At 42.1% G+C, this 22,030-nt stretch overlaps 1 protein-coding gene across 1 annotated transcript; it reads right to left on the bottom strand.

The window, feature by feature from the left end:
• Nucleotides 1-6,344: 6,344 nt before the first annotated feature.
• LOC138215175 (polycomb group RING finger protein 5-B-like) lies at nucleotides 6,345-21,709 on the bottom strand. Its single transcript, XM_069177185.1, has 9 exons — nucleotides 21,472-21,709; nucleotides 17,713-18,434; nucleotides 16,782-16,878; nucleotides 16,544-16,599; nucleotides 14,773-14,832; nucleotides 14,186-14,355; nucleotides 13,239-13,337; nucleotides 12,387-12,476; nucleotides 6,345-7,602 (listed from the first exon to the last, which is right to left on the bottom strand). The coding sequence occupies exons 2-9, from the start codon at nucleotides 17,825-17,827 to the stop codon at nucleotides 7,555-7,557; spliced, it is 735 nt and encodes a 244-aa protein (XP_069033286.1). The 5' UTR covers nucleotides 17,828-18,434; nucleotides 21,472-21,709; the 3' UTR covers nucleotides 6,345-7,554.
• Nucleotides 21,710-22,030: the final 321 nt, after the last annotated feature.

Raw genomic sequence — 22,030 nt, 5'->3', positions numbered from 1 at the left:
ACAGGAGCTGCGAGAGAATAAAAACCGGTGTCGGAAGATCCTCCAAAAGGATACGGGAGGGTTGAACATTATGTCGACTCATCGTCAATCAGAAAATATGAGCGCACGAGAAGGAACAACGAACATGGATGATGCAATACTGCTGACACATCCGCTGCATCTCTGGCAAATATACAGACAAAACACACAGAACAAAGAACATAATTCAGTCTGTCCTGCTGTCGATACATGTGACTGCTGCACAGTGACATCATTGTATTTGCATGTATGTGTCTGTGGAGTCCTCCCGTATTTCCCAGCATGCCTTCTTCCTTGCGAACTTTTAAAACTAAAGCAACCGAATTAAATAGTTGTAACTGATTGGTGGAAAATTTACATTTACTTTTAATAAAAACATGCATTTTTGGAACATTTTTATGTTTTATAAGTGAACAAGGTGGGAGGGTGAAATGAAATATTTACATAATTCAGCTGTTAGAGTTTAGGATTTTTTTTTTTAGTTTGAGGCGTCTGAGCAGGAGGGAACAAACGGTCAGGTCGCGTTTCCATGGTGACCGACGAGCCGTCACCAACATGGCGTTCACCTTCCACACGGACAGATCAGCGTTTTTTTTTGTTTTTTTTGTGCATACATGTTTTTTAATCTCTTGTGAACCGACATGAACGTTTAGCACGTTTAGCACGTTTAACCAAAGTCAAAATAAAAACATTGAAGAAACAAACTCTCTCTTTCTTCTTTGATTCTAAGATGTAAAAATGTGACTGTAAAACGTTCTTAGTCATCGACTCAAAGTCTTCTCTCACTCTCCACCTGTCACACATGCACTTAACGGTATCGGAAATCATCCACACGGCAGCCGCCCCCCCCCCCCCCCCCCCCCCCTCCGAGGCTTCACACCCTGTTCAATCTGAACGACCTCTGACCTGCAGCCCGTTTGCAGTCCTTCAGTCACCGCTCCGGCATGCTCGCGTGTCACCGGCTCCAAGCAGCCGGCTCAGAGCACGAACACGACATTCCCACAAACGGGCCGCCGACGCCGCCGAGGCGTGCGCTGAGTCGGCGTTCCTGCATGTCTTAATATGTCCAAGAAAAACACACAACCTCCAGGAAGAGGCGGCGAGGGGACGGACGGCGGTTCGCTGGAAACGAAGCTCCACCTGGAAGACGTGCAGTCGAGTGTCAGAAAAGATCGTGAGATTTTAGGTGAAGATTAATTTGTCGCACAAATAATTTCAAATTAACGATATACTTTTTTTTTTTGCTGCAAATCTGACAAATCGTCTCCGACTTGTTGAGCTCTTCTGTTTTATTTGCTTGAACTTAAAGTGAAGCACCTCGAAATAAACAGCCGGTGGCGCAAATTAAATTTTTTTCCTCCATCTTTATTTTGAAGATTTTTGCAGTTTTATTTTTTCACATATTAAATATAGCTGTATTTATATGACATTTTAATATGCACTCACATTTTGTGAATTTAGGAGAAATCTACTGATGCAAATGCAATTTGTTCGTAAAATAAACACCTAATTATTTAGATTTTAGATGTTATTTTTGGAACCAAAATAGCTCAAAGTCTGAAAATGAATTCACCTTCAAATGAAATGTGGCTGTGATGTTTTTTTAATCCCACTCTTGTGTTCCAGTGATTCACTTCACAGCAGAGAAGAACATGTGACCACAGAGGGGAGGAGGGGGGGGGGGGGCTGCTGCTGCTGCTGCTTTAAATATTTCCACACATACGCAACGCTTACTGTAAAGCACACACACACACACACACACACACACACACACACACACACACACACACACACACACACACACACACACACACACACACACACACATTCCTAACATGTCTATCAGATAAAATCACATAGTGTCAGGCAAATATCAGAATCATCAAACACACACTGCAGCGAGTTCACAGTCTCACACACACACACACACACACACACACACACACACACACACACACACACACACACACACACACACACACACATCCTGTGTAATGTCACTTTAAAAATAACCTACATGTTCATCCTATTAATAACATACATCATCATCTCCACAGTATCATATAGGAAGTTTGTACTTGCTGGAGCTTCCTTCTGAATTCACTCACAATCACACGAAAGAATAGAAATAACAGAATAATACAGAAATAAAAGTAGAATATAAAAGGATATTTAGGACTGTTGTGAGATTACTTGTCTTGTTCTACCGCAGCTGACAAAGTGTGCAAATATTTACGACACACCCACATCAGGGGTGCCACACCCAGCCCAGCAGTGTGTGTGTGTGTGTGTGTGTGTGTGTGTGTGTGTGTGTGTGTGTGTGTGTGTGTGTGTGTGTGTGTGTTTCAGCAGAAACAGGAGACATTAAAAGTAGAGACCAGAAAATCCTAACATGCAGAAACGCTCTGTGTTGGCAGCAGAGATCAGGTGAATCATAGAACGTTAAAATAATCAAAGTTAACCACAATCAGATGTCAGTTTGTTTCACTTCAAATAGAAGATGAATTAAACTACCAGCAGTGGTCTGAGGCCCACGCGAGGGTCCACATATTAATGTTTACTTATACTTATTAATGGCTCAGATTCCACCTGTTGATGGTGATTCAACTTTTAGTGAAGTTGAAACGTTTGGAGAAATTGAAAAAGTTTTGCATTCACTTCACATTACAGGAAGATATTTAATATCACTGCAGACCCTTGAAAACATGAATATCTACTATCCAAAGAATGTCTGCGGCAAGTTTGGTCACATTTGAATGAATATTTGTGGACGGTGGAGGTATAGTTTGCAGTGAGTCAAAGATTTGTCACAATGAAGTCTAACTCCTGGGACAATAGATGGTCCAGTGGTTAGCACTGGTGCCTCTCAGCTAGAAGATTTGGGGTTCAATTCCCCCGTTTGTCATGACTTAAACAAAAAAATCAAGTCATTTCTGGGTATTTTTTTTGACCGGCATGCTATAGTATGAGTTTTGGGTCACTTTTTGGCCGCCACGGGCACACCGATCGACTAAAACGTATTATTTTGATAACTTTTAATTCCAAACATGTTCAGAGTGCACAGAATACATTTCAAGTCGGTCCGACAAAATATGTAGGAGTTGACGTAATGATGCGTTGGAATTTTTTTGTACATCTCGGTGTGATACACGTGTCCACCGAATCCCGTGCATGTAGGTAAATGTAGCTGCCGGGGCATCTCTTTAGGGGGCGCTAGCGAGGCATTTGGCCACGCCCACTCGCAACTCCACTAAAATAGGAAATTTTTCGCCATCGTGTACCAACTTTCATGAGTTTTTGAATATGATAATGCCTCCAAAAATGCAGTTGTTTACGGAGAATAATAATAAACCGGAATAATAATTCCTTGAAGAAGAACAGGGCTTTCGCACCATCGCGCCATATTAATTGATCTAATAGGTTCCTCCTTGTTCCACCTAGTCCCATGAAGATCAGGCCCGTAGGTTTTCCCATAATCCTGCTGACAAATATAGATACACCCAAAGCAAACACCTACTCTGGTGAATTTAGACATTTTTAGTTCCCTTTCATGCTTTTAATACAAATCCATGTATTCACGGGCCCCCGGATCCCCGACGTGCAGCGCGTGAGAAAACGTGTAACTGTCACACCTTGATATCGGCAAGCGTGGCTATCTCACGTTTTTCTGCGGTACATCGCTCTGCTCCTCACGACCTCACCGCCAAATGTAATTTTAGATAATCGGTGTTCGTTGCCCAGATTTGCATTCGTTTAGATAAATATTTGCAAACAAGTCAAGATGAATCGTTAAAAGGTACTTTTACATTTTACAGATAGAGAAAGGATGTATGATTTGAACATGTGTCTTGCCTTCCCCGGTCTGTCCTGTAAGGTGATCCCACCACTGCGGTGTGAACACGCACCAGCGATGCCTCGGTGTCTCACATGCAGCTCGTCTCAGCGGGACGCCGCCGGCTGCTGTTTGTCCAACAGACTCCGCGTCCGCTCCCCCGTGGCTACAGGACGTCCCGGGCCATCTGTTTAACTCGGCCGGACCTTTGACACGCTGACACCGAGCGGCGGGATGGTATCGGGGTGAGGTAACGTGAAGAATCTGCATCGGCTGGTATCAGAGCCTGTCACACTCCTGGAAACTCCCCTCAGGTTTTTTTTTGTGAGGTGCGGAACAGGAGCAGCTCGTGGTGGCGAAAAAAACCCTGAATCATCACCATCAGTAATGTGAGAAGACCTGACTGGATGTAATTGTAGAAAGCCATTCGGCTACTGCTGCGCTCAAATGTGTTCATATTCACCGTGTATACGAGAAGAATCCGTATGAACGGCGCCCTCTTGTGGTATTCACCACGTCAGAACTAGAATTTTCTATTAGCCTCGAGTTCTCGAGTCGTGTTTGGTTGGATGTTTAGCTGATATATTGTAATTTTAGTCACGTAGAGTTTATCTTCATAACTTCGATAACAGCCTACGTCTTCCCAACGGCCTCATCTTTTCCCTCTGTGGTCTTTGTGTTTCCTGCACTACGTTAGCCAGCTGTTAGCCTCTGGGGCTTCTAGACGCCCTCCAGGTGTTTTTTACGACTTAACCACGCCGAGCATGCGGCACACGACTTTCCGTGTTGTAACCACAAGCACACGAAGTCCACAGCCGTAGCCACGCCATTGGTTGTTAGCCTGAAGTGGCCATAACGAGCATACAAATACGCTTCGATGGTGATCTGGGAGATACAAGGTCTTGTGCACAAAGTCATAAAAATTAAAAGGGGGTTTATCCTCAGAGGATTCCCCTCCCCCGCCCCCCGTCTCTTTTCTGTGCTGTTCAATTTAAAAGGAAGTCATAATTTTTTAATCTGATGTCTCCAAATTCCAAAACCCACTTTTTTCCCCTTTTGATTTGTCCTTTTTTGATCATTTTTAAGCACACAGCAGTAATTTGTCACAACAGCACTTCATATTCTTTAAAACTTAAACACATGGTGAGGCCAGAAAGTCCAAAATCTATCAAAACAAATACTGAAATTAATAAACATTTTTCCAGACAGAGATTGAACTTTTTCACTCGATTTTTTTGAGCTGATATCAAAATGAAAAATGTATTCAATTGGTATCCGCGCAACCTCATATGTGCAATGTTTAAATGTATTTATTCACTCTATTTACTTTAATCTACTGTTTTGTTGGTACTACACGGAAGCGTAAATGTAATTTATGGTAAAAAAAAACCCACACTGCTCTGCGTCATGGATACCAAACTTCTGTCCCACTTTGTCCCACATTTTTTTTTCGTTTCGGTTTGTTAGTCTGTAATGAATCAAACAGGAAGTGAAACTGCTTAGTCTCAATGCAGGTCATGTTCTGAGTAATTTCTGGAAAATAAAAAAACAACATATTGCTTTTGTTACTTTCATAATCACTCTCTCCACCCACAGACAACAAAACCCACAGATAGAAGAGTGAATCTACCCGCTTTCCTTTAGAGGCTGTCGAGAGGCATGCTGGGAAATGTATGACCTTATTTACACAAAGCAGAAACTATTAAAAGACAATTAAAAGTTCTTAAATAAATAAAAGTGTTTGATCGACGACAAAATCAGAGGAATCAAAACCAACTAGACTTCTTTTTTTTTTTACATTTAATTGTCCATTTGTAACTAAATTATGAATAAAGTTTTATGACGTTTTGACGGACTGAAATAATAATAATTTTTTTTTTTTTAAATTATGTTTTTTAATGGATGAAATATTCAACCCAGTGGAAAGATTTGGAGCTGCTACTTAATTTTATCCACCATTGACCGAATTGAGTCGGACATGTTTATTTCTGCAGGAAACGTTGGGATCACCAGTAAAACGTCTGGGTTTGAAGAAAGGAAGGTTTCAACGTTATTCAATGGACGTTATTTATTCTCCTCCCATTAATTTTATCATCTAAAGTCAGAGTTTATTACAACGCTGATGGGTCAGCAGAGTCACATAAAAACCACAGGGACCTCCGGCCTACATAACTCTGACCTGAAAAAAACAACGGCAAGGGCAAGAAGACACAGCTGGAAGGACGTACGTGTGTGTGTGTGTGTGTGTGTGTGTGTGTGTGTGTGTTGTGGATGAAGTCTGACCACTCGCACAAGAAGTACTCAGTATATTTAATGGTAAAATATTTATATTTTACAATGACTCTCTTCTAATAAAATGAGTGTAGTTAATATGAGTTCCTGCAGGTGTTGCTGCTCTTTTCTCTCCTCTGCTCTCTGGTTCTATCAGAGGTTTCTCCCAGCGGTGTGATGCCAATTTTCAAACTCATGTAATGATGGAAGGGAACACAACAAGTTCAAAAAGAAATTAAAGGCCTTTATTCAGATGGTTATTTCATGTAGGAATAATAAAAAAAAAACAAGGAGCTTGTACATGTGTTTCCTCTGCTTCTCTTCATCCATCTACTTCAGCGGTTCCTCTGTTCCATGACATCAAAATCTTCTGATGTCACCATGGTAACGGCCAATCATCGTTCGTCCACCTTATCCTGCAACAAAATGCCTCCTGACCTCGAGGGGATTCCAGCGACAGTATGTTGTCTTCGTATCCGGTGTCTAATCTCCAAAGACCTTCTCAGCTTACCTCAACAAACATACTTATACACTCTGTATTGATCCGTCCTGATTGAAATGTCAATAATAATCCCCACTGCAAAGGAAGCCTTTGTTTCACGACTTCAGCTGAGCCCAGCAGGCTGGAGGTCGAAGCAGGAAGTCGGTCCGTGTTGACGACTTTAGACGAAGTGCAAAGGACATTTTTTGGTGTGGCCAGCAGGCGTTAGTTGCAGACTGCCATGCGGGATGATGAGTTTTTTTTTTTTTTTCCTGACCTCATCCATGTGTTTTTGTAAAAACTTTCATTTTCCTGTAAATCACATTTTCAAGACATCAAGCAGCTGGTTTCATTTTCATCCACTACATGAAAACGTGTCTATTTCACGTTTTCGCTGTAGCGGTCGGGTGTGTCTATTTCACGTTTTCCTGTGGTTGCGGTTTCTCGGTTTTGAAGCAGTTAATTAAGTTCATAATTGCGGAGAATTGAGGCACCTTTTCATTCAGACTTCCAAAATCACACCCATCGATCTATTAAATCCGTCTGAACGCTTCAGTTCACCTCCATATGACGAGATCCAATCAAACATAAAAACAAACCATCAACGGTAGAAAATCAACATTTAATCTACAGTTAGAGTTCGACAGGCAAAGTGGAGATATGGTCATACTTCATCTCTGAACAGGTTTTTAGGCACAGGGACATACATTTAAAAATATCATATATTAGAGCATATATTATTCTATGTAGCATAAAAGCTCTTTGACATAACAACGTATGCACTTCATCATTGGCTGTACAAAAATACATTTAAATCTTTCTCTTTCTCTGCACATTGCGGTGGCGTGTTTGTGTCTGTGTGTGTGTGTACATGTGTGTGTGTGTGTGTGTGTGTGTGTGTGTGTGTGTGTGTGTGTGTGTGTGTGTGTGGTCCTCTTCTCGCAGCCGTGGCTCAGCCGAAGTCGATGCGTGGCCTGTACTCGAGGACCATGGGATACGTCTGAAGGAGAAAGAGACAGAAGTGTTTGAGAGAGACAGAATCGAACTTTCAGCCTGAACGCTGAAAATATTAAAACACAACTTCAGAGGACGACTGCAGCGGGAACTCACAGGAGTGGTTTCATTAATACTGAAACACGACAGATCGACGTTTCTCCGAGCAGGATATCATTTACTGAACACACAACCGTTTTTACACCGACTTAACAAGAGAGGCGCTGAAACACACACACACACACACACACACACACACACTACAAACACGACCAAAACTTTGAACCGCTGTTTGTCCAGAAGCAGAAAAACAGCTACTGAATTAAATTAGTGTCACAATTTGATGTGAAACTGCAAAAACGAGATCCTTGTTAACAGGTGAAAAACCTCTGATTTTAGATTTGAACATCACATCAGAAACACATCAACTAACGCGTTGAACATTAACGGAGAGCTTCAACCCTTTGGACACAAAGAGCCATCATTCTATCCGATTAGATATTTGCGTAAATTGTGGTCATAATTGGCGTCTTAATTCGTCCAAGTGAATGTTTTGTGCCAAAATTTGAAGACATTTCCTCTTAAATCGTTCCTTTGGTTGTAAAAACTGTTGCGACAAGATGGAGGGCGTCTAGAAGCCCCAGAGGCTAACAAGTTAGCAAGCTAGCAGGGTGCAGGAGACGCAAAGGCACAGAGATCCAACGTCCCAACTTTGTAAATACCACAAGAGGACTGGTGGGTGCTCAGCTGCCACCGCTGTGTCGGTCGACATAGAAAACAATAATGTGTGTTTTGGCCTTCAGGATGCAGAGTTTTAAATTGAATATGTGTAAGTGTGGTGTTCGTACTCCCCCATTCAAACACATAAAATACGCTATAATCCGATAAAACCCAACTTTCCAGTCGGCGTCGGCTGCCGGCCTTCAGTGACTCATCCATCATGGAGGTTAAATAATAGACACGTCTTCGCTGACTGCTACACACATTTCCTGCCTCATCCGAGTGTAAAACATCGGAAACAGTCAAACGATGTGAGCGGCCCGTTTCATAAAAGATTCAGAGGAATAAAGGTGAGCGTTTGTGTCAGAGCAGCTGCAAAGTGAAGAGTGTGTCTCCTATTTCTGGCAGCTGGAGGCTGCTGCAGCAGAGCGCCGCCGCCGCCGTCATCTCCCCCAGCTTCCTCAAATCTGCTGCATCACGCTTTCAAAAAGAAAAAAAAAAGAAAAAGAAAAGAAAGGACACCGACTCGGATCTCACCAGTCTGTCACTGAGCCTCCGCATCTGAATGTCTGACTCTCGCTCACTCAGCAGTTCTGCCTCCGAACACTTTAATTATCCTGCAGGAACGCATATTCTCTGCAGCTGTCAGCTCATTTAGAGGAATCCACGACGGAAATGTCCAAAAATATAGAAACACAACACTGTTGTTTTCACTCCCTTGTTTTTATTAACTGATCTAAGACTTCTTTTCTGCACACAAAAGGTTTATTTCTGTCAAATTGCCGTTTTAAAGGAGCCTTTTATTGTGAAAGTCCACAATTCCGCAATTAATTCGGCAATTAATCCGGCAGTTTAATCAGCGTCTCGACGAGCTGCACCTGTCAGCTGGTGCAGAGCAGAGGTCTTTAACACTCGTGAAAAAGGGAAGCGGAAACAAAAGAGTCGTGTTCATATTTTGGGTTTTTAGAGTCATTCCAGGTGCAGCGCCAAAAATATAAAACTAAATTTGCTATCGGTTTGTTCGGCCAAAAAAAATGACTTAACTTCTCTTTTAAGACTTGTACTTAAATACCAAAATATTCTACTTTAAACTTATGGAGAATCTAAAATGTGAAGAGTTTCTCAAAATGTCTTTGAAACCTCAGAATTAATGAAGCAGGCATCTGTTTTCTGCCTCTAACGAGCCGATCATCCGACACAACATATTGATCGGGAGGCCGTGTGAACCACAGATGAACATCTTGGCAAAACAAAATATTGTTTCAGCGCTGAATCAAACAGACGGAATTTAAAATCCTTTTAATGTTAATTTTTCTCTAAACTGATTATTTCAAACGGAAATCTCCGAACAGATGTCTTAATAATAAGAGTTAATTGCGAGCCAGTAATAACAGACCTCAGAGCAGAGATGTTTTTTTTAAAGTCACCACCAGTTTCCTGTTAAACGACAACGGATTGATTTCAGAAGGACGAGACCGGTGAAGGACTCGTTCGTCTCTCGTCTCCGTGTCCTCGGCCGGACGGGGTTCAAACACGACGTCATGTCTTGGTGTTTATCCCCGTGACTCCAACAGCACATTAATAATCCCGACGGACTGAGTTCGGTCTCTCGTTGTGGAGCGTCGGTGTCGTGAGTGGAGGAAAACGTTTTGGAGAAAATGTTGCTGTTGGTGGCGCAAGGTCATCAAAAAAAGGTTTGAGGTGAAGAATTTCTCTTCACAAATATAAATTCATTCGAAGTTCAAAACCGAGACACAAAAAAACCATAAAACCACGTGTTTTAGTTTGTTACGGAGGATGTTGAGCCGCTAGCTGATACAAAGGAAAGGAAACACTGAGAAGTTAAGAAAGGAATAAAATGTTGATTTGTGAGTCAAAGGAGGTTAAAGGAGTTCAAACTCGGCAAAAGAGGGTTTTATTCGGTCTAAGTTAAAACATTACTCTTGTTTCAAAGACAGTTACTGGATTTAAAATTCTAGTAAGTCCGAGTGAGAGACAGAAATATTGTCTCTGAAATGTTGTTTTAAGACATCGAATAAAATGTCAGTTTTGAAAAACACACGCGTGATTAATTAAGAAACAAAGAACCACACCTTTAAAACGAAATTCAGATTATCTGCCTGACAATATAAATATATATAAAACTATTTCATCACCGTTCTTCTGACTAGAAAGATTAAACTTTGAATGCTTTCTTTCACTCCGCGACCCGCAATTCAATCTGTGCACACCGAAGCCGACGATCTGTACGTGGTTATTATATAACAAGGATGGAAAATCAAAGTGGATTAATAATCACAAACAACATCTGTGTTGTTGGAGAAGAAAACAGAAAACAGACATTCACTCTGTTTGTGTGTCCTGATTTTTGTATTTAATTTAGCATCAATCTGGGACCAATTTAAACTCAGACTGACTTTTGATATAAGTTTCTGTCCGTTATGCAATGTGCTTATGTAACGAGGAGGAAAAATAATGTCTTTTTTTTCTTTTTTTTTTCCATCCTCTTCCACGAAAATAATGAAACTGAACCTTAAATGACATTTCAGCTCAGTGAAAAAAAGGATTTTAAAAAATGTATTGAGAGGACATGGGGAAGTCTCATTTAATATCAACTTCCTCCTCCTCCTCCTCCTCCTCTTCCTCCTCTTCCTCCTCCTCCTCCTCCTCCTGTATCTGACGCCTCCTGCTGGGGCAGCTGTTTAAGCTCCTCCCACACATTCACCACCTCATCGCTCACATGAACACACACTCGCACGTGTGCAGATACAGATAAATGTATGTAGGAATGCAGGAATGTATGTACACACACACACACACACACACACACACACACACACACACACTGGCCCAGTGAACCGTCAGAGGACCGATGACCCTGAACCGGAGACAGACTCAAACAGGACAACTCGTCCTGCTGTGTGTGTTTGAACTTCTGTCTCTGTGAGGACCGTTTGGAAACTTCAGATTAGAGTTCGGTTTCCAGTCAGAGATGTTGATTTTTCATCCTCTGAAGATTATCACATCAGTTAACTGTTTCTGTGTGTGTGTGTGTGTGTGTGTGTGTGTGTGTGTGTGTGTGTGTGTGTGTGTGTGTGTGTGTTGCTCATCAAGTTTGAGTCTCTGCAGACGAAGCAGCTGGAAGGACGTTAATCAGCGTTCAGGCTGTTTGTTGCTGTCGGCTCGACTTGTAATTTACTGAACTCATTTGTCTTCATACCTTTTAGAGGGATGAAATTAATCAGTTTTTCCTTTGATTTAGTTTCTTAAACTTTGAGTATGTCGCCTTCTTTTCTGTTTTACTTTTTGAACTAAATTGGTAATAAAAAAATACTTCTGCTTATATTTCCTCTTTCTCAGGGTTAATTGTTATAATTACTCCTCTAATCTGTATCTGTTGACTTAGTCAATATTAAACTTTCATACTCATAAGAAGTCATTCCCTCTTCAAATGACGCTCAAAGGTAACTTTTATTTTCTGATTCTTTACAGTTTTGTCGATTTATTATTTATATTTGTGACGATGCAGATTATTTCCAGTGTGCCGACACAACAAAAACAATTATATAAAATAAATTAAAACCGTGGGAGTCAGATGGAGACGCTTAGCAGTGAAACTGCAGATCTGAAGAAAAAAAACACAAAAGCTGCACAGAAGATTTCCTTCAGTTAGCAGTGTGACCTTCAGAGCCGAGTGAAAACCAAACAGGAAGTACAGACGGGCCGAGGCAGCAGAGTTTACTGTACGGAGTCAGTTCTGGTTAAAAGGACCGAACCAACGCACATCTGAATCACGAATGAACAAAAACTTCTTCCTGCAAAAAAATATTTTTAACACTGAAAACTGAGGTTTTTGTGCAGATTTGGAATGAATACACACACAAACACACACACACACACACAAACACACACACACACACACACACACACACACACACACACACACACACACACACACACACACACACACATACACACACACACACACACACACACACACACAGCTTCCCTGCACTGTTGCATCTACACATGCAACGACACACAAACAGGAAGTGAGTGTGTCCGCCTTACGTTCTCTCCGTGTAGCCTCCACCGGGTCATGTAGATGAACTCCAGCGTGTGATCTCTGCCCATGATTTCTCCGTTACACAACACGTCCAGCTGCACACGGAGGGAAGCAAAAACAAAAACGTGAATAATTGAAACAACAAAAATAAAGAAATACAATCGTTTTAATAAACAATAAGGAATCGACAACATGGAGAAAAACAAACAAAAATGAAAAAAAGGATGTGAGTGTGAGAGGGGAAGTTGTCTGTGGTGAAGAGTGGGAGGCTGCTCTGAGTGTGTGTGACGAATGAAGGAAGCCAAAAGTTTAAGGTGTCTGCTTTAAAAAATTAACCCACTTTTATTTATTTCATCTACATTTTTGTCACCTGCATGTTTTAAACGCTTTAAATTAGACTTCATGTCTATAAAGTGTCATTTCTTTTGCACGGTCTGCAATTTTTCCAAATCAAAATAATTTGACAGCTGCTGTTCAGGTAAATCTTCCTAATCTTGCATTTAACTCACCAACATTTGGAACATATTGTGTTTAGTTAATGATCTGAGTAACTGTCGGCTTTATGAGACTGTTGAGCAAAAGTTATTCAGAGGCAAAGAAATTTGCAATTCTCCGTGCCGCTACATCAGCAGCGTGATTTCTCTAAACTGTCGTCTCCACACCAACAGAGAAACACTCATAACAGAGAAATAAAACTAGATATGTTAATTCATATATGTTTTTTATGGGGACTGAGAATTCATTATTTTAAGCCTCATTTTTACGCCAAACTATCCTCACTGATCCACAAACCTTCACATAACGTTGACGATGAATTTGTTTATGTGAGTAAAACAATGACTGAAGGTGTCTCTCACCTCGTAAGAGCTCGGCAGCTTTAGTTTAAGACTGAGAAACTTCTTAATTGTTCCTACGGTGACTCTGCTGGAGCAGCGGATGAACCTCTTCATCAGGTCCTAATTGGGAGAGAGACAAACCTCATCACGACCTGATTTAACAAGAGGCAGCGAACAGGAAAATACACCAAAACACCAATCAAACCTTTACAAAGGATCAGATAGAGCCCATCAAAGAGGAGCGGAAACGTTTAAAAACCAGAAAATTTGCATTTCCCTAAAGTAATTGTTCCTTCTCTGAGGAAAAAGAATTAAAAATGTCCTTGTTTTCATATTTGAAATCCAGCAGAAACAGCAGAACTTCCCCTTTCTGATGTGACCAGTCGTTTCTCTTCTCTCTCTGGTTTTGGATGCTCGGACACCCGCATGACATTTATTTTCCATCAGGCAATAAGCACATATTTATTTTTAAATATACAGTCATCCAATGTGACAACAGATTCTAGACAATCTCCTGTACACAATTATAAAAAGATATCTCTACTGGCGATGTAAAAACAGAACAATTACACAAGACTGAGTAATGTTTTACTTCATATAAAGGTTAATATTAAAAATCTCTGAGTATTATCAAAACAAATGATGAAAGATTTGAAAGCCTAGACTGTCCTGAAAAAAACAAGATATAGCAGGAACGGTTTGCCCCGACAATGACCGAGATATGAGCTTAAAAGTGAAGGTGATGAAATCACTCTGAAAAGCTCAAAGGGTCAAAGTGGCAACACCGTAACTCGACACCTTCATTCACCGGGCGTCTAGTTTACTCATGATGTCTTGTATCAAATAAAAAAAAACACCACATGGACACGTTAAGGTTTAAATAAGGCTTAAAACGCTCATTCTCACTGGAGGAAGTTATTAAGAAGTACTTGATATCTCCAGATTTAAAAAAGTTCCAACCCTCTCACCGTGACGGTGGTCTCCCCCGACTGGCCCGTGTTGCGGAGGCAGTCCAGACAGATGGCGATCTGAGGGTCGCTCCTGTGGTAGTCATCGTCGCCTCGGCCGTCGCCGTCGTCGCACCCGCCGTCGCCGCCGCCGTCAGGCAGCCCGAGCCTCTGGCGCCTCAGCGGCTCTGCTGCCGGGCGGGACCGAGATTCACACAAATCTTTACTTCATTTGAAAAATACAGTGATGGTTTCTAACAGAAATGATACTATTGAATCATCACCCACTGATAAGGAAAGTAAAAAGCTCCCATTTACACCAGAGAATATGTATGAGCAAGAAATTCCCCTGAAACTAGGGAACCAAAAAAAAAATCTGGTGATTAATCATAAATGATGAATCAAAACTTGGTAAAAAAAAAAACCAGAATTAGTAGCTAAAAAAACCTCAAAAGAAAATCAAAAAACACCAAACGATTAATTTCTCTCCACAGAAATATTGAGAGTATCTGTAATATTTATGCTCATGACAGTTTAAAAACAAATGTGTACCATATTTTTAAACTAGAGATCACTGAAAAGTTAACAGTTCATCTGAGCCAGCTGACCTTGGCCGTTTTCTTTGGGCTGGTTCTTCCTCCAGAAGTCGACCTCTTGCTCTTCCTCTTCTGGTTCACGTGAACGACACATTAAAAAGAAGTGACACGCGAGTATTTAGACAAACTGAGTTATATGACGTTTTTCTGCCAAAGCTGCATTTGAACCTCTTTTACAAATAGTCCTAAAGGAAGATGCTCATCATGAAGACTGGAGCTGAAGTCATCAGCTGTGTGAACAGTCCAATCAGTCTTCACTCTGTAAACCATCAAACCGAACTCAAACATTTTTACTCCACTTGGCCGAGCGGCACGATGAGTCCCACAAAAATATACGAGGTTTGCTCCGTCTGTCCGCTGCCAAGGTGCTCCGTCAGCTGACGGGAAGTTATGGACTCGTAAAATTATAGTACCATCACGGCTTTCGTTAGACATGTTGACTTGGCTTCCCGCTACGGAGAGGAAGGCGGGTCGCACATCTTCATCTTGTTTTTAACTGTTGAGCTTCGAAGTCACCAAAAAATAATGAGACACTGACGAATGAATATTTTAACTGCCGTGAGACGCGGCTCAGATCTCGGAGAAAAGATCAAAGGTGAGTCGACCTGCCGAGCAGCGACCGGGAGCTCGTGTTCATTATAAAAATGGGCCGTAAACAGTGGAGCTGATAGTAAATCTGCTGGGTTTTAAGGCGTGTCACTGTTTGCAAGAGAAGCAGGGTTGTAGTTGAGCACGGCCTGCTTTCTGCCTTTTTATTGAAGGGCTCTAAAAATCTGCATGAATATCAACCACGGTCATAAAGAGACGATATAGGAAAATATGTCCGGATAATTTACGTGCACGCTGACTTGATAAAACTCCCCCGGACTGAAGGATGGCGAGGTTGTCGCCAAAAAGGTCGGCTGGAGGTCACGAGGTGTTCTGGACGGTTGATAGAGCGTTGCTAAGGTCGGTTGTTAGGTTGGTTGCTAGGGTGTTTCTGCTGTTTTACAAGGTGTTGCCAAGTACAGTAGCATCTAAGGTGGGGATGGTGACGGTGTTGCTTGGTGATTACCACATTGTTTTTATAGACATTGCACAGCACCGTGTTTCCCCTAGGGGGCGCTACGCTGCTCGTCGCAGAGAAACAACACAAATTAGTGCAACTTTCAGTGACAGAAAAAACACTTGAGCGACTCTCACGCTGAGCTGGAATGAAACAGGTGCACAGGAACTAAAGTAATAGTAGTAGTAGTTACTGGACATAACTACAGTTCTATGAGTACATTCATATTTTTCTTTCTTTCAGGAGAGTGGTTCGGGGAAACACTGCAGCATATTTAGGTTTGCATAAAAACTGAACAGATTTGTTCTCAATAAGCCACACGTATCTAACACTACAAACAAACGGAGCAAAAACAACCACACAGAAAAATAAGAAGTGTGCAGAATATTCAGGAGGCGTGTCCTGCCAAAGACAGGACACTAATAATTCACTGTTGGATGACATGGAGAAAAAAAAAGTGCTGACATTTAGTGATTTTTTTTTTTAATCTCTTAAAAGTGCTGTAATTGTGTTTTTTTGTTGCTTTTTTTTCTGCTGGTTAAAATGTTTACGATCCAGCGTGGAGCAGCAACATGTTTGCTCGTGCGCCTCGTAACAAAGGCTTTGCGAGCCTTTTTAAATAAATAATGTGATTGGACGGCTGTAAATTCTTCTTCCTACCTCCCATGAATAGTCACATAATTTAACGCAGACTGCAGACGGAGGAGACAGATTGATGAAACCATCTGGCAAACTCACTTTCTCGGAGCCCGGGCACCAGCTTGAAAATGATCTCCTCCAGGGTGTTGTCCAACCTGAGAGTAGGGGAGGGAGAGAGGGAGGTGGAGGAGGAGGGAAGAGGAGCGACAGAAGGCGGGAGGAGCGAGGGATCGGAGGAGGTCGAGAAGGAATAAAACAAGGAGAGAAAGAGGATCAAATTATAAGATGAGAACGACGACAAAGAAGAAAAATTAATAAATGCAGAAATATACGTTACCTGAGCATCTCCAGCGGGTTCGTCTCGTGGACCTGAATGCCACATTTAGGACAGTCGTTACTGTCCTCGAAGTGCTGCACGATGCAGCTCTTACAGACTGCAGAGGAAAACAACACAAACTTTTTATGGGAGTTGAAATTAATATGACGTGTGTGTCTTAGCTGCATTTAGCCCTGATTGACTGTTAAAGCTCTGCTGAGTCATCGTCGGACTTTTTTGTAGCCATGCCAACATTATTATGATATAAACGTATTTAAAACCTAACGTTATGAATCCTCCAGTTCAGATTCTGTCCGTCACCATCTTTGCTAGTTCGGAGCGGTTTGGAGCAGGAAGTGACCATATTTGGACGAGCTGGGGGAGGAGCCAGAGGTGGATCTGACCGATCTGATTGGAAACCTGACGATACTACGTCCCGCCCACCGATAGCTGTAACCTGACTGCACCACAGGCCTGTCAATCAAACAGACACGCCCCCAAAAACAGGTCTTCTTGAATCTTCTTTTCTAATGAATGAGGGATTATTTTCAGATGGACCTCCAGAAAACTAATAAGAAGGAGTGACTTTAGCTAACAACACCGAGATAACTGATGGACACATTTTATTCACTTTGGATTTGATGAGAGAAGTTGAATGGGAGTCTATGGAGCCGGAGGCTTTTTGGAGCCGACCTCTAGTGGCACTCGCTGGTATTGCAGCTTAAGACACTTCTGGATCGGAACCATTTTACAGAACTGAAGGATACGAACTCTTTTATTAACAGTCTGTGCTTGAATGTAACAGATGTTCATTTAGATGTAGAAGTCGTGATGAAGCTTCAACTGACAGTCATCTGTGTGTGTGTGTGTGTGTGTGTGTGTGTGTGTGTGTGTGTGTGTGTGTGTGTGTGTGTGTGTGTGTGTGTGTGTGTGTGTGTGATATTTCACTCACAGGTGTGCAGGCACTCGGTGACCGTGGTGGGTTTGATCAGGTAACCTCGACACAGGTAACAGGTGATAAAATGGTTAAAGTCTTTCACTAGGTGCTTCCTTCCTGTAGTGGCCATGTTTGTGGGAGTTTTTTTTGTTTTTGTTTTTGGGTGACAGAGATGCAGTTAGAAGCCGAAGGCGGGAAAACGTCACCTTCGGGCTTTAGAGGAGTCGGACATCCGTTCACAACAGTCAGTGAGGGATGGAGGAGTGTACAGTTACAGTTACAGGAGTTCAGGTCTGCTTCAGGATGAATTAACAGCTGGAATATCCACCTGGATAGTGCAAAAGAGTCGTCACTATCCAGATTTAAAGGGAGCCATAGAGATCCTACTGTGTAAAATCTTGCTCCATCCTCGACTTGTATTTCGTAGTCAGTTCTTCTTCAGGAAAATCTCCCGCTCCAGATCTTACTCCATGCTCGTTCAGGTCCCCGTTTCAAACGAACACCTTCCCAGAACTCCCCGAGAGAAAGACGTCTCGCCTCGCTCGCTGTCTCGGTCGCGGTGCCATTTTTTATTCCATGACGGGTTCGGCGATGAGCTTACAGTGAGGCCGAAGGCGTCTGCCTCGTCCGAGCCAGCTCGTTCATCATCGCGCTGCTGCTGCTGTCTTTATTGTTCTGGAGGGACGCGGTGACGCAGGACAGAGACGGTGAGTCTTTTAAACTCAGGCTGAAGTCACCTGGGGAGGATGAAAATACAAATTTAGAAAGATACACGTGGGAATATATTCACATGTCATGCAGAAAGTTTGAGGATGTTGTTTCGATTTTTATCCGTCAGGGAAATGTATCAGTTAACGCTTTCTAAAAGAAAGCTGAAAACACATCTCTTTACTTTAGCTTTTAACTAGTTACTCTTGAAGCTTTCTTGCACTTTGAACTATTAAAATGCATATTGCTTGTTTTATATTTGAACTCTGTTTAATTTTATCGGTTCTTATGCATCTCATTTCTTTTCTATATTTTTAAATGTTCCTTCATATTTAGTTTTTATGTGAAACACTGCATGTAATTCTCTTGTTGTAAAACACTTTGAGCTGCATTCCCAGTATGAAAGGTGCGTTACAAATAAAGTTTATTGTTATTATCATTGTTATCATGCAGCGGGATAATGAGCCCAAGCATGATTTCTCTTTTAAGTAATTTAAACTGCTTTCTGGAGAAAGCGACGTCAGAAAGCAAGCAGGACTGCTGGTTGGTGGTCTGCAGATTCTCAGCAGGACGCTTCACCTCGCCGACCTCCTTCGTAACCTGATTTCGTGGCGCTAACGTCGTCACCTCGCTCGCGTCGTGGCCTCCGGGACTCATCGTTGATCGAATCACAGGAAGTAACGTAAACACGACTCTTCGGACCAATGCTGTCATTTTTCTGCTAAGTTTAATAATGTCAAGCTCGGGAACATAAAGGTGTCGTCACACAGTCGTTTTAATAATCGTAGGGTTTTAAGACTACTCAATTAAATACGTTTTTATTCATTTAACGCCATCATTAATCATCCAGCTTAAAATTCTACCTGTTTTTTTTTTCTTTGTATTTTTTGAAAATCTTCCACCTCCAATTTATCTTTCTTTCTCCTACCTGTTTTGTTGTTAATCATGTTGTCACACTCAGTAATTAATGTAATTATTATTAATTAACACTGACATGATCAATCACCTCGTCAGATAGTTGCAGTTCTGACCTACATGCATCTGTTTCTGGATTACCACCACTATGAATAGATCACCTCTCCCACTTGTCCCCATTTCATCCCCACTTTGACGGATCTGAATCAATGTTAGTCGATTCAAATATAAAATATATTGAATATTAAGCTTCAACTTTCATATTTACTTCATAAAACCAGGTATTTAGCCGGGATGGTGTCGGTAAATGTTTCTGGACGGTTGACTGTTCTCAGGTCTGATTCACTCTCTTCTATAAACAGCAGTTTGTCCATTACCTGATAAAACACCATCAAATATTAATCATCATGCAGATTACAATAAAAACAGTTACTGAATAAACTGTTTATGTTGTGCGGGCAGCTTGTATTTATTTACTTCATCTGACATCTCTGTTCAGTTTGCTTTAAATTTAGCTGAGGGAATTAATGAGAGTCTGAAGGAGTTTTGGTGGGTTTACCTGCCTCAGCTAATTATATAGAGCAATAATTTACTCAATAAATAAATATATGATTGTGCTGGAAGTAAATAACACGGTGAAACATTCGATTTGTGGTACTGTAGCTGCCACAGAAATGTTGCACGTGAAAAATACAGAAGATTAAAACAACACGTACAGCAATGTGGTTATTATAACTTTAAGTTAGCCCAATAAGGGACTTTCTTTTTTTCACATGATGAAAATATATGCAGCAATAAGGACAATAAGTAGACTTCAAAAATTAAGACTTGTTGCTGTTTGAGCACAAGTTTACGAAATCTTTCTCAGTCAAAACAAAAAACTTTAGTGCAAGATTTGGAATAATAAAGTGTAATATGTTAATGAACTGGATGCTTGCTCCTCAATCTTTGGCAAAACTTTCCACCGAGTACACTGAAATAAAACATTTTTATTCCATTGATTAACAGATAAATAAGCAACCAGAAATGAGCTCATTGCCAGAGTTAAAACGTACAGTGTGCTTTGATTAGATCAGCACTCGCTGAATATAACTAATAAACTTCAAGCTTCTTATGATTTCCATCATGTTAACTTATTGTATGGTGTTTGATTTCATTTGAATCAGGTGAGCGTTAATCAGCTTATTATTACAAAAAGCCAAATAGATAAATGTTGATGTAGTTTTGAGTGCATGTTTCGTGGTATTACACAGTACCTGTCCAGGTACTCACCTGCTGCCTGCACACCTGACAGAGACATTACGAGAACAGGTACTATTTTTAACCACTTTATTCTCACGCAACACTGCCCGGTTTGGTGATGACGACACACACATTGCATGTTGACGTGCTGTGCGTGTACGTCAGGTGTTGGACACACGCAGAGCAGCTTCCTCACTGCAGGAACCAACTAGGGGCAGAGCAAACACTTCACTTCAGTCCTGCTGCTGTCGCTTTTGGCTGGAAAATTCTGAAGTGCGCAGCTCCGAAATCCCCCTCAGTGTCTGTCAATGAGACACACTGGCGCGCGCGCGCGCGCAGACAAACACGCACACGCGCGCGTTATTTATTCACACGGAGCAGGATCTGCTTATCTCATCGTTAAGGCGCGTCACGCACTACGTCACCTGTGTCAAAACAACATCTATGGACGCCACACGCACATTTCAGTGGCACGCACCCACATATAACACATGTTGAAAAACGCTCGCGCGTGTCGCAGCTCGTTACTGTACACCGTCCGTTTTACACACGCGCACAGACACACAAGCACGCGCTGCGTATCGACAGTAAAAGTTGCACAGCTTCACGCCTCGGCCTTTAAACCACACGAGCGAGAAGAGCGAACGCACGCGGGGCTGTTTGGTCGTTTGCGTGAACGTACCGTAATCCCGCATGTGCGTGTGCACGGCGACGCACTTTGCGTTTCGGGAGAGAGCGAGAGAGGGGGGAGAGCGCGAGAGGGGTGTTGGAGGGGGAGGGGGGGGCTGGGGAGGGAGAGGAGGTCCAGCCAGCAGCGTCAAAGTTTGGCTGAAACGTAACGCGACCGACGTCGGCGGATGAATCCGCCATCCGCGCAGAAATAATAAGAAATGAAAACACATTCCTCACCTCCGTCCACACTTTCCCCCCTCGACCCCGGGAGTTACGGATGCCGAGGCTGGGCAGGAATGTCCACCATGACACTGCCTGGTCCTCCCGATCAGTCTGCTCCGCGCACTGGGTGAGGAGAGAACACGGAACTGGTCGGATCGGATCTGCCCCAGTCCGCCCAGCAGGCAGGCAGGCAGGCAGCAGAGAGCAGCGGTGGGCGGGGAGCCACCAGGCAGGCAGGCAGGGCTCGGAAACTGAAAGCGGTTGTGTAACTGAGTGACTATTGGCCCACAACACACACACACACACACACACACACACACACACACACACACAGCGCTGCATCTGCTGCGCGTAGTGATGAACAGGGATGGAGCTGCAGAGTTTGGTTTGTTTTTTAATGAGTTCGAAGCAACATTTTAATATCAAAAAAACAACAACCAAATAAGTCAAAGATATTAAAGGTTTATTTTTCAGAGGCTGCATCAAAGTAAGACACTACATCTTATCAGACTCTGAATCTTACTGTCATTTCTGACAAAAAATTAAAAGAACAGGGACACATTTTATGATTGAA

This window comes from Embiotoca jacksoni, unplaced genomic scaffold, assembly GCF_022577435.1.
Source record: "Embiotoca jacksoni isolate LCO1_2020_lvr unplaced genomic scaffold, fEmbJac1.0.p SCAF_70, whole genome shotgun sequence".
In the NCBI taxonomy this organism is placed as follows: Eukaryota; Metazoa; Chordata; class Actinopteri; family Embiotocidae; genus Embiotoca; species Embiotoca jacksoni.
The sequence above is the reverse complement of the archived record's forward strand: the minus strand, read 5'-3'. Positions and strand labels throughout refer to the sequence as shown.